This window comes from Rhodnius prolixus, unplaced genomic scaffold (assembly GCF_049639745.1).
Source record: "Rhodnius prolixus isolate KJV_2025 unplaced genomic scaffold, Rpr scaffold_12, whole genome shotgun sequence".
Taxonomy (NCBI): domain Eukaryota; kingdom Metazoa; phylum Arthropoda; class Insecta; order Hemiptera; family Reduviidae; genus Rhodnius; species Rhodnius prolixus.
In genome coordinates, this window is record NW_027411635.1 from 4,110,560 (window position 1) to 4,122,751 (window position 12,192).

Genomic DNA, 12,192 nt, shown 5'->3' on the forward strand with positions numbered 1-12,192 from the left:
AGTTATCTTGAAGCCCCAATTTCTGAAACATACTACAGTGTAGGCTCCAGTATAGTTTTAGGTTCTTAAATCTTTAAAAAAAATCCAAAATAATAGATCAAAACAACATGTAACAAAATTAATTCATTAATTTATCAAATTTTTCCAATACATTTAATAATTTTAACATTTTTATTAAATAAATAAAAATATGTTTTTCAAAATAATGATTAGGGCTGGGAAACCTTGACATCGGATGAATTAGAAAAAATATGGAAGAATAGATCTGAACAATTTACCAAACGTAAACATGGTAAGTATTCCTTTTAGGACTTGCATTTTGAAGAGATAAAACACAAAAGTTTTGGAGCTCGTCGTTTGTATTAGCCATTGATTCACTCTCATGACCTGTACAAGTGTACATATGACTGTACACTGGGTTTTGCTGATTGATTGTATTTTTTATTTATTTTAATTTTTTTCTTGCCTTTTAGAAAGATGGTCAAAATCACTAGAAGTAGATATTTTTTATTTTTAGAAATGGTTTTACTATTTTTTTTTGTTTTGTTTTGACGGTTGTTGGTGAGGTTTTAGCATGTTTTCACAGGGCTTCCTGCAGCAGAATAAGGATTCCATAGAAAAAAATTGGGCTGAAAAGAGTGATCAATTTGGAAGCCGTCCACAAGGTGAGTCAATATGAAAATGGCGCAAAATTGTTTTATTAATTCTACCAGATGACAAGAAATTTTTAAATGGAAGTGTGGATTTACAATATTGTCTCTTACCTACTTGTAAAAAATTTAAGCGACTGAATGTTGGAATTGCTGCATCAAAATAAATTAAAGATAGCATTGCGCATTTTTTGAGGCCTGACAAGAAGGGGCCTGAACCTAACGTAGCCCTTCTAAGGGCCCGCGCTCTGAAGCAACAGGCCAGTCTACCGGAATATCGTACGATATTATAACATGCTAAACTTAATGTTGGCGAAATGGGAAAGTGACTTAGGAAATAATGATAGTACCATATATCCAACTGCGTCGTAACAATTCTGACACACGGAACTGTTTTCCCCAATTACAATAGTATAAATAGGTAGCCACCAATAAACCCTTCCAGGCAGCCCACTAACCCAAACTCTAAATTCACTTTATACGGGAAGAGAAAATAAATCTTCCTGCCTATTCCGCTTATAAATTTTAGTTGGAAGCACCATTCTCTTCTTCTATTCTCCTGTTCATAATCAACTTCTTAATTTCACTAACGCAAAATCGTTTCTTGGCGACTATGGTTGGTTCGAAACCAAGAACGGCGTAACGGGTCCCACTTTAGCCAAAATAAATTGTCCACCGGCTAGCTTGCCCGGCATTTCTTGGTTACTGACAAGTGCTTCACTTTATTTAATGAGTAAGGCCACTGTGTCTTCTAAATTCACTCATTAATTTAGAGCTCTAACTAAATTATTATTCAAAGCTTGAGCCTGGATACAAGTAAATATTCTAACCAACTTAAAATATGTCTAATTCCCAATAGACAGTCATTTATTGATTCCAAAGATTTCAGTCAGGAAAGCTCTTAGGTCACCTCACTTACTTCAGACACTGCAGCCAAGACTCAACTACACTGCTCCACAAAAAAAGTGGCGCACTTTAAAAATGCGTTATTTTTTTTTCTCTGTAACTTTTTTATTCTACATTTTATTTTAGTTAGCAAATATAAGAAGTATAAAGTTACGGGAAGGCTAAAATAAAATAAGAAATTATCTAAAAGAAATGAAAACCTTTAATTTATTAACAAAAAAGTACTTCTCGGCAAAAAATGAGTTTGAAAAAAAATGTATTTCTTCCGATTAAAAAAGAGAAAAAGAGTTTTAGTAACGTGTATTGCTCACATTACTGCATCCAATCTCCTCGGCATACTCCTTATTAAATTTCTCACGAAATCTTGTGTTAATTCCTCCCATATCTCCACCAGAGCACCTCGCAACTCTTCTAAGCTCCTGGGAGGATTATTTCTCCATCTTAATCGCCTACCCAGCTCATCCCAAAGATGTTCAATTGGATTTAAATCCGGGCTGCGTGCTGGCCACCTCAAAACACGAATGCTAGTATCCTGTAGATATTAAACAATACAGGCGGCAGTGTGTGGTCGGGCATTATCTTGCATAAAAATAAAATTCTCCCAAATAAATGGTGCATAGGGTATCACATATTGCTGCAAAATTTCCCTCACATACAAATCTGCGTTCAAGATTGCCTTGTTGAACACGTGGGGCTCAGTCTTAGCCTCCATAGAAATCCCAGCCCACACCATCACTGAACCACCTCCGAATGGTAATCTACCAGAAATATTGCACGGAGCGTAGCGCTTCCCAGGCCTTCGGTAAACTCGTCGCCTCCCATCAGGTGCATAGAGAACAAAACGGGACTCGTCTGAAGAGAGAACGTTTCTCCAATCGTTCTCAGACCAGTTGCGGTGTTCCCTAGCGAACTCTAGACGGGCTCTCCGATGATCTACGGTGAGCAATGGTCCTATGGCTTGCTTCCTGGAGCGTAAATTCATTTCAGCGAACCTTCTTCGTATAGTTTCGGCACTGACTGAAACTCCACGAACAGTAAGCAGTGTTTGAGCTGTTTCAGAAGCAGTTGATGTACGATTTCTCAGAGTGTGAATTCTAATAAATCGGTCATCAAGTGCTTCTGTGGCTCTTGGTCGACCCGAACCTTGTCTGCGAGTGCAGAGGCCTGTCTCCCGGTAACGATGGATGGCTCTACGTACGGTGGTCTTAGGCAACCCTAACGTTCGTGCTGCGTACCGCAAACTCCGTCCATCCTCAACTAATGCAATAATACGGGCCACTTGAGAGTTTGCAATGCTTTCAGCTTGAAAAAAGTCGAAACGCAACTGTAGAGGTCAATAAATTTATTTACTGTTGTGGTAAAGTTCACGTTGTTGTTTACACAAAAAGACCGAAGGGGATTAAACGAGGAATTGCTTCACTATTTTCAAGAAACTTTGGGCCTTGATTCGATTAATTGTTCCCAGACAGTTTATGAAAATAATTAAAACTAATAATCTTTGCCCAAAATGTGATAAAACAAAAAATAAACGCTTTTTTCAAAGTGCGCCACTTTTTTTGTGGAGCAGTTTAGTTCCTACAAAATATTAATCTCATATAATATTAAAAATCCTACCTAATAATAAAAAAATAATTTGAACGCTCTTCAAGATATTCAAGGAACGCAATCTCCATATTTCCTAGAGTAAAATAGATGCAACAATAATAATATTTCATGACGCGTTTGCCCAGCTGCAACCTTCCCCATCGCCAAGATCCCCTACACTTAATTCAAAGCCATCGGTGATAATAAATTTGCCAGAACTAGCCAAGGGTACTACTAAATTAGTATAATAGCAACCTCATTTACATTCAACTCGGAAAACAAGTGGTTTTGTGCTTTATGTACTATTCCTTATGCAAGGTTTGATTTTCAATATTCATGTCCAGCCTATGACCTACACAATATTTCCATAAAGCTCTAAATAAGGTTAATATCTGACCTAAGTCACCAAGTATCACCATATCGTACGCATATAATATGATGAAAATATTACGAGTTCCCATCGATTCCTAGATATGAGAAACTCTTCTTTCGCATATAATCTTCAAGATTAGCTGGAAAAAAAGAGGCGATAACTGCTCGCCCAAAAATTACTCAAAAATATCTTTAAAAAAAAAAATACCACAGTAAAATAAGTGAAATATGTTTACATATATTATTGTTCAAAGCAAATAACTCTTTCAAGACATTGAAAGTTTAGTTTTTACTTTTGAATTTCGCTTTTTCTTTCCCCGTAACATTTTCAGATATGTTCTTAAGGTTTGTATTTTTATTTATTACTTATTTTTGACCAGTTATCTATAGATTTTTTTAAAAACAAGCTAACAAGCTGGGTCAATGATTGTATGTACATAAAAAATGTACATACATAAATACATAATGTACATAAAACTGGCTGTGTTTGTTCGCTAATTTTATTTATGAGTGTGCATGTGCCTTGAACAATTGTTCTAGAAATGAAATTATTGAATACAAATATTTTAGAATGGTGATAAAAAATTAAGTAAATGAACTTACAGTTTATTGAAACTCTAGCCCTCACTGTTACACTATTCACAAATGACACACTATTTCAGCAGATATAAATAAAACATATTTTAATAAAATGTATTTTGAATTAAAGTAAGCTTTAACTTTTATTGATGATTTTTTTAAATTCACAGCCAAATTGCCTAAATGGTTCGGTGAGAGGCCAGGCAAAAAGAAGGATGCACCTGACAGCCCTGAAGAAGAAGAGGTGAAACCCGCTGACGAGGACGTTGAGCCCGTTTATGTGGAAGAGGAAGTAGAAGAGGAGGTTGAGGAGGAAGAAGAGGAAGAGGAAGCTGAGGAAGAAGAAGAGGAGGAGGAGGAAGAGGAGTAACTCCAACTTCTCAGGTAGCAAGTCTAAGATATAAAAAAGCGTGCGAGAAATCCTCAAAAGGGTTTCCTTACTGCTTTATTACAATTTATATCTAGAAAAGTTTTTTTAAACCTTGCCAATATAAACAAACTTCTGATGGAATAATTCAGAATGATATAGGAATTAACAAGAAACATATTTCTTTTTAAATTATTTTTTAACAATACGGTTTATACTTTACACTCACTAATTTATTTTTTATTCCTCTTGTCTTTCCCCTTTCTATTTTCATGTTAATTTTATTCTCTCTCTCTTCTAAGTGTATGAAATAATTTTATATTCAATCTTGGGAGATAAATGCCGGCCAATACACTACAAAAGTACTTAGACAAAGATGTTTGGTAAAACTTGGAATATAATGGTATTACAGTTTGCTAGTGTTTTGTTCCCAGACTCTACTTTGTATAGATCGCTTCGTATCATCTGCTGCGATGTAGCAACAGCAGCGATCATAACGGATTTTATGAGAAAAAGAGAGAGAAAAAACGTTTGTATGTCAAGGGTGAAAGGAATAGTATCCAGAATTGGCCTCGAAAATCGGATCTGGAAAATCCTAGAAACTGGATATTTGAGTATGGAAGAAGAGGCTCGATCACTTGTGTCGAAACGAGGACCTTTAAGATCACGGAAATGAAAGTATTTAATAAACCCAGTCTTCGCTGGTCACTGCAATTTCTCACCTTAAAAGAAAGCTACCAAGCCTCCAGTTTAAGATTCCTCAGTTACCCTTTCATTCATTATACTCGTAAGGCCATTCATCAAGCTCTCAAGGTCAATTTTTTGTCGAGAGAAAAAAAAAGATTAAGATTCTGGAAAGAGTTCTATAGTAATGCAATGTGTCCGATTTGGAAGAAGGGGCTATGATAAAAGAAAATTTTACAAAAGTTACCACATTTCTCTTCTAACTTTTTTTAACAAAAGATCTTTGTTAAAGAACTTTTATAATGTGTTAATGGTTGCTGTCTAAGAAGTTTTTGAATGCATATATTCTATTTGAGAATGAAAAAATTGTGAACATAATATAGATAACTTTCAAGCGTTAAGATTAACGCACTCTAACAGTATGAAAACGTGCTCACAATATTGACTAAAAGAAATTTCTTGAATTGAAGCCGTGAAAGAAATACAGATTAGTTTGAAATTAATTCGGGTGCTTTTAATTATTGTTATATTGATCAATTAGACATTTCTTTACACTATTTGACGTGTGTTGCAGGTGGTGTGCATTGCGCAGCGTCCTAATAACTACCAACACTAACTCCATGGCACAACCTACAGTCCTGGGGAATTTCACCAGGATAAACATGCAGATATTACTATTGAACCTTCATATTTCATTATTCTAATGACAATAAATATGAAAAAATCAAACTGTTTTATTTTTTGGACAGGTGTACAAAGTCAAAACATTGCCATTAACTTTAATGTAATTGACATAAAGTTTTAAATAAATTAATTCATGTTTAATTTCCTATAGCTTGCTCTGGTTTCTTGAATTTCCATATACAGACACTTTTTTTTTAAATTTGTTTTTAGCTAGCGTTGAAGTGGGTGGACCTGACACCTTAGATCAGGCCAAGCAAGCTCACGTGTTTCCAAAGGCCTTTTTTGTTCATAGAATACCATAGAATGATTAAAAAAGTTACGTTTTGTTAGGAAAATTCAACATGAAATCGAGCAACCTTGTTTTTTTTTCAATTCCTTTTTTGATTTTCTTACTTCGTTTCTCATAAGAACTTCTAATACGAATTCCAAAGAACCGATCTTATAAATAGCCCCATAGAATGAGATAGGTAAATATCCATAATATAATAAGCACTCCAAATTTAAAGTAAAATAAATGAAATAATTGGTACGAAAAAATTTGAAAAACCCAGAAATATCTTATTTTTTCAGTAAAACGATTTTTTCAACCTTGAAACTCTAGTAATGATTTTACTGTTACCTAACACTTTTGTGGCGGAAGAACCGTACGTTGCACCAATGTGAAATTAAGAAAATAGACATTCTAAAATGAAGCCATTGAGTACCAAGCCGAACCAAGTAAAGCTTAATGTCAGCAAATAAAGAACTAAAAGGTTTAGTTAACCAGGAAAACAGTTATTTCTCAGAAAGTAACTCTTTTATTGGTAGCTGAAGACAATACAAAAGAAAAATAATATTTCAAATACACATATGTAATACCAAGAGAACAATATACTGAAGAGATCATGAGTGGCAGAAACTGGTAATCCTTTAAGAAAGGAAACATATAAACTCCAAATATGTCGTACACCGATATTCCAAAAAGTCCATAAAGGTAAAGAGTTTCTCTCCGACATAATAGCTCAGCATGGAAGAGGTCCCTCAAATGAGTCAACGTGTACCTTTAACAAAATAATTTTTTTATAAAAAAGGAAAATCCTGGTAATTATTTAAAAAAAAAGGCTTCAAATACAAGCCATATGCATTTTTTTTTTAGCCATTTCATGAACAACGATGGGGTGATAAAAGAGATGTATAAATCACGCTTTTAGATTTTTGTCTTACTTTGTCTTAAACTGAAATTTGCAAAAAAAAAATCCACAATAAACGCCCTCCGACACAAGAAATAATAAAGGAAAGACTCTTTTATTTTAAAAATGCACGCCTTTGGAAGACAAAAGAGTTAAATGAATTTAGATACGAATTTTTTTCTCTTCCGCAATTTCAGATGATCTGGTTTTGTCAATTTATCATTTTTGTCAATCTCCCCTAAATTTTATAAAAGTAAAGTAATCGAAAATGCGTAAGTCTCGCAGACTCTAAAACCTGGATGAATATTTTGGTGGTGACGGAGAGAAGAGGGTGTACTTACAAAAGAAAGCCTACCTAGGAAAATAGGACGTGCCACGTATTCCAATAATAATACAAGAGGAAAGTGAACTGTTGCCAGAAAAGTGGCAGATTGTTGTGAAAAAAATGAAAAACATTTTTATAGATTGAAACATAAACTGGGTTCGTAAAACAAATGCAAATAGTGTAAATAAACTAGTTTGTACTGTGTTAAGCATATCAAAATAATTTGTCTCAACTTTGTAAACCAGAATGCCAGATCTCTGAAAATCCACAATTTACAATAGTGCTGTAACTTTAAAAAATACATATGTATTACTTGAAGAAAAAAAATTACCACGTTTGCAGAATAAAAAGAAGATACTTAAGAAGAATTTCTTTGGTCGTAAACAACAGTGGAAGGAGTGAGTAGTGTCCTACAGTTGAAAGGAAAGCATACGTCTCTGCTTCTTTCCGCCAGATGACGGCTAATAAACTGCAACAATTTGATGAAAGTGATGAGTGAGGTAGCATATTAAACCATCATACAATAACACACAAAGAGAAGAAAATAAATAAGCACGTTTAAATTTCATATCTCATAAAAAATATATAACCTGTGCGGAATGATAACCATAAGAATGGCCTTTTCATGAACATGCCAACCAAAAAGAAATGCTGAAGTAGTACAAAGTACTAATGCGCGAACAAAATGCAATGGGTTGCCAGCACTTTTCCACAGTTTAATTAGGCATGGCTGAAAGAATTGGGAAATAATTTAAAAAAAAAAAAAAAAAAAACTAAGAAAGACAAGTGAAAGAGAAATACCTTATACTTACAACTATAGCTAAGGCTGTTAGGATAAATGTTATTTTAGGAGTAATTGTTGGCAGAACTAAATGTACGGAATCCGAAACAAGTCCCCCAGTTAAATGGCCAACTGAAGACTGCAATTGGTAACCAAGTCTATGTGCTGCAACAGAAACATTTAATTCTAAATCTTGCGAATTCCAACTTGTTAATCCTGCAATCAATGTATAAGTCCTTACCAAAAAAACACAAAAATTTATCACAAAAGTTATAAATTGCCCAAACATTTGGAGCCCAATAAGCGTGTGTCAGCCCTCGTTTGAATGGAAATAATCTTGAAAGAAGCTAAAAATAAATTATATAAATTACCTAAGAGTTATTGCAAAGTTTTTTTATTAACCCAACATCATCCAATCTTCTGTGCGTGGTGCAAGTTATTCATTGAAAAATAGGCGGTTTAAAAGAATTGCCTGAATCAACCTTGTAAAACCAGTGTACCTAATATCTCGATGGCTTCCTACACTGAAATTCTAATTATAAAGTTTATTTTTATACCTTTAGGTTCAACAACTAGCAGCAAAAGCTTCTCATTTAATTTTTAAAGATAAGTTGGTAGGTAATTTCACCGATTTTCTCTTACTGCAATTACTACGATTCTAATGGACAAATGGACAAGACAGAAAAACACGTTTCATCTAACACATATGTTAAGTTAGTATTATGTGTTAATGTATTGTAAAGTTTAATTATTAAAGAAGCGTAATTTTTCAAAGTGATCTGAAAATAAGCTTTAGTGCATAGTTGCTATGAATGATTTAAAAAAAAATCAGGAGTTATCAAAGATAAATATAAAATAGAACACAAATTTCAACTAGAATTCGAGATCACCAATAAGAGAAAATGATCGACTTTACCAATATTGCACTTAGGGTTATATAATTTCTGGTACTAATTGACTACAGGTAAAATATAGCATTTATATGCAAGTTTTACCTGAAAGAATTGTCCCGCTAAGATATATGGGCCACAAGATACTGCTGTCACTGCTAACACAATAGTTGCAAGAACTCCAGCTTTTCTCCATTCCCATTTAAGACGATCTCCTTCATTTACCATACAATGATTCCTCAACAGGTAGATGAAGAAAACGGGTGCCATATACATGAATATATGCTTCATATGTATTAAAAATATGAACCAAAATGCAGCCCAACAGTGACGTCCCTGAAACAGTAATAAGATCACCACACTTTAGTCAACAATAGAGAAAATGCAAGAGACATATCAGCTACTTATTTCTTACTTAATATAATTAATTTTAAAATAAAGGCTAGAAGTACGACTTACATTTAGAATATGTGAGATAGATAACAAGAGAATCCCCAGTAACAATCCATTATATTGGAAATGTATGTGATCGACTAGTAAGAGGCCCATGTTACCCAAAACAAGCACCTGGAATATTGTTGTTGGAGATTTCCACCGTGCCTTGTACTGACTGCATTTTCTGATTGGATTAGTTGTAAGATAGTAGGATAATCTAGAAAATGAAATGTATTATTAACTTCACCAAAATCTATGAACTAACATTTTAAATTATACTTTATTTATTTTACATCTACACTGGGACTAAATTGTACATTAAGTCGGAGAGTTGTGTCCTACAATTGAAAATTAACTAAATATAAACTAAACTTTATACATCACCATCATTAAGTTTTAACTCATACACACTTAATGAGTAAACACAGCGGAATTAGCTAAGAAGAAACCAATAATGAAAACTACAATTTTTTTTTAAGGCGCGTCAACATTTGAGGTGATTGGCGCCCGGAGCATTTTCCAGAGCACTGACGGCCTCCGGATAGTGTTTCAAAACGAAATATTGTAGAAAATTCAAATTCGATATTTATCATAGGTACTAACAGGGGAGGCCATAATAAGGTTTTGGTCAAAATCGGTCAAGTGGTCAATTTTACAAACAGATTTTTAAAGTTTTTTTAGTATTTTTCAAAAATGATCCCTAATTTTTTTAAAACTTAGTGTGCTAATTTTACATACATAGATTTATAACTTTGATTTGAAACATTTTGGCAGGAAAATTAGATTAAGGGCACTTCTGGGGGAGAGGGATAGTTAGGTATTGTTACAAAGTGTTTTTTCTCTTATTGCACTGGCTCGTCACCTTCATAATACTAATAAGAATCAAATTAGGACTGAATTTCCGAACTTAATGAAAACTGAATAACTGGAAGCGCAAGAAAAAATAGGCATCATTTTACTTTTTAATTTATAAGCAATAAAGCGAAAACATACTTACACATACACTCCATAAAACAATACAAAATCTGAAGCAATAACAGTAAGCCTTAGGAAATAGAGAGTGCCTTCAGATGTATATGGTGCTGATGACAGTCGCAGCATATTAGGATCGAAGACTGAGGCAAAAAGCGATAGACACCATTCGAACCAGGCAAAAAAAGGTGGATAATCAAGAGTCCATTGGGATGTGGTATCAGTATACCAAAATTTCCAGGGCCGACTACTGGTCAAAGCAAGCCAATGACGATGAACTTCAAAATCTGTTGAATAACTGCAAAAAATAAAGAATGGATAACTAAAAACTCTGAAATCCAAATATCAATGATATTAATCAGTTACGAAGAAAATACATATACATATATATATAAAAAAAAAGAAAAACTGTTCTAACTAGCTCTCGCATAATGCACTTGCACGTTGAATTGAATATTCATACTTTACAGAAGAATGCAGGGGCAAAGCTCTGAGCACAAACTGTGGAACTAGCAAGGACATCTCTCATTTTTTGTCAGTAAAGTTCCTCACTCAGAACTTCAATGAAGGTACCTTCCTTTTATTGATTGTAATCACTTCACACAGACTTGTAACAAAGACATCTATCTTGTAACAGACACACACTTATTTACTGGGAATTTTACATGAGTTTATACTATAGTGATGGCACACTTTCTTGCTGGCTCTTTAAACATTCTTACAGAAGTTATAATTAAGACACTCTCTCTTCACTTCCACAGAATAGGAAATCACTCTCTTACTGGCTCTTAATACTTCACACAGAACCTATATGTACATATTCATATTGTTGTGTATTTGTGCAATGATCATGCAACATATAACAAGAGCATCACTAGCTTATCACTACACTCACGATATAAATAGAAGATATAGTTAATATGTTTATGTACACTGTTTATAAACAAGAACATGTCGATAAAAAATAATAAGGATTAACACTCAAAAAGTTAAGACCGACACATACCTCAAGCTCTCTCTAAATATGTACATGTATTAAAGTATCTAAGTATGTACATATCCGATAGGACAGTTGTTTAAAGGTTAACCGTCAAAAAGTGCATACATATTGAATATAAATTGTTACTTACTACGTTTTTATTAAAAGAATTTTGAAACATGTTGCCAAAACGACAATGCACCATAACATAATTTAAAATGATCCTGGTCAAATCAGAAAGAATTAGTGCCGCATACGGAAATAAAATAGTTTTAAAAAGTATTTTTTGATTACGTTATCACATTGCTTTCATATTTGCGTTTAAACAGTTAGTACTTAGTAGCTTACAACTGAAACTTTCGAATCGTACACAACTATCTGGGTTTTGTTTATTTTGAATTGCTGTAGTGAAATATTTGGCGATTATGTATGATGTTTCAATTATCACTTATCAAAAATTTATAAATGAATTAAAGCCATTCTGAACATTTTGGAATACTAGTCACAGAAGTAACTAAATGAAACACTGTCACATACCACGTACAAAATATTGAATGTATAACCCGCTCCCGGGGTGTGATAAAACTTGCACGTTGCCGGAGTTATTAAAATAAGTTGTGTATAAAATATATTCAAGTTTGATATATGTATATTAAGTTTAATTTTTTCTATCAGAAACTCTTCAAATATAATTTTATTTTATTATTAATATTGAAATTAATATTTTTATAAACTCAAATTTTGATTTCCTAGAAAATATTTACTAAGTTTTTTTTTGGAGTTGATTTATTTGGAAAGGTATGATGTTTACCTGC

General features: G+C 33.4%; 2 protein-coding genes across 5 annotated transcripts in view; one reads left to right on the forward strand and one right to left on the reverse strand.

Annotated features, from left to right (window-relative positions):
* The window catches only part of up (Troponin T, skeletal muscle), a 31,839-nt gene extending 25,863 nt beyond the window's left edge, over positions 1-5,976 (forward strand). For 2 of the 4 annotated variants that reach the window (XM_074143294.1, XM_074143291.1), the window contains 3 exons: positions 587-665; positions 4,262-4,475; positions 5,717-5,976. In XM_074143294.1, coding sequence (XP_073999395.1) covers positions 587-665; positions 4,262-4,461 — 279 coding nt within the window. In that variant the 3' untranslated portion in view covers positions 4,462-4,475; positions 5,717-5,976. Of the gene's footprint in view, positions 1-213; positions 293-586; positions 666-4,261; positions 4,476-5,716 lie in introns of all 4 variants that reach the window. The other 2 variants (XM_074143292.1, XM_074143290.1) reach the window with 1 other exon arrangement.
* Positions 5,977-6,600: 624 nt separating this feature from the next.
* xit (ALG6/ALG8 family glucosyltransferase xit) lies at positions 6,601-11,947 on the reverse strand. The gene is made up of 9 exons (XM_074143288.1): positions 11,529-11,947; positions 10,424-10,696; positions 9,451-9,643; positions 9,097-9,327; positions 8,343-8,448; positions 8,133-8,266; positions 7,911-8,050; positions 7,652-7,789; positions 6,601-6,866 (listed from the first exon to the last, which is right to left on the reverse strand). The coding sequence occupies exons 1-9, from the start codon at positions 11,585-11,587 to the stop codon at positions 6,608-6,610; spliced, it is 1,533 nt and encodes a 510-aa protein (XP_073999389.1). The 5' UTR covers positions 11,588-11,947; the 3' UTR covers positions 6,601-6,607.
* Positions 11,948-12,192: the final 245 nt, after the last annotated feature.

Bases quoted from the DNA above. Each gene is read 5' to 3' on its own strand.
- xit (XM_074143288.1), bottom strand. From the start codon at position 11,587: ATGTTATGGTGCATTGTCGTTTTGGCAACATGTTTCAAAATTCTTTTA. The intron at 9,328-9,450 runs GTAAGTCGTACT...TTACTGTTTCAG, and splicing joins CTATCTCACATATTCTAAAT to GGACGTCACTGTTGGGCTGC. The intron at 6,867-7,651 runs GTAATTTTTTTT...ATTTTGTTAAAG, and splicing joins CTTTTTATTCTGCAAACGTG to GTACACGTTGACTCATTTGA.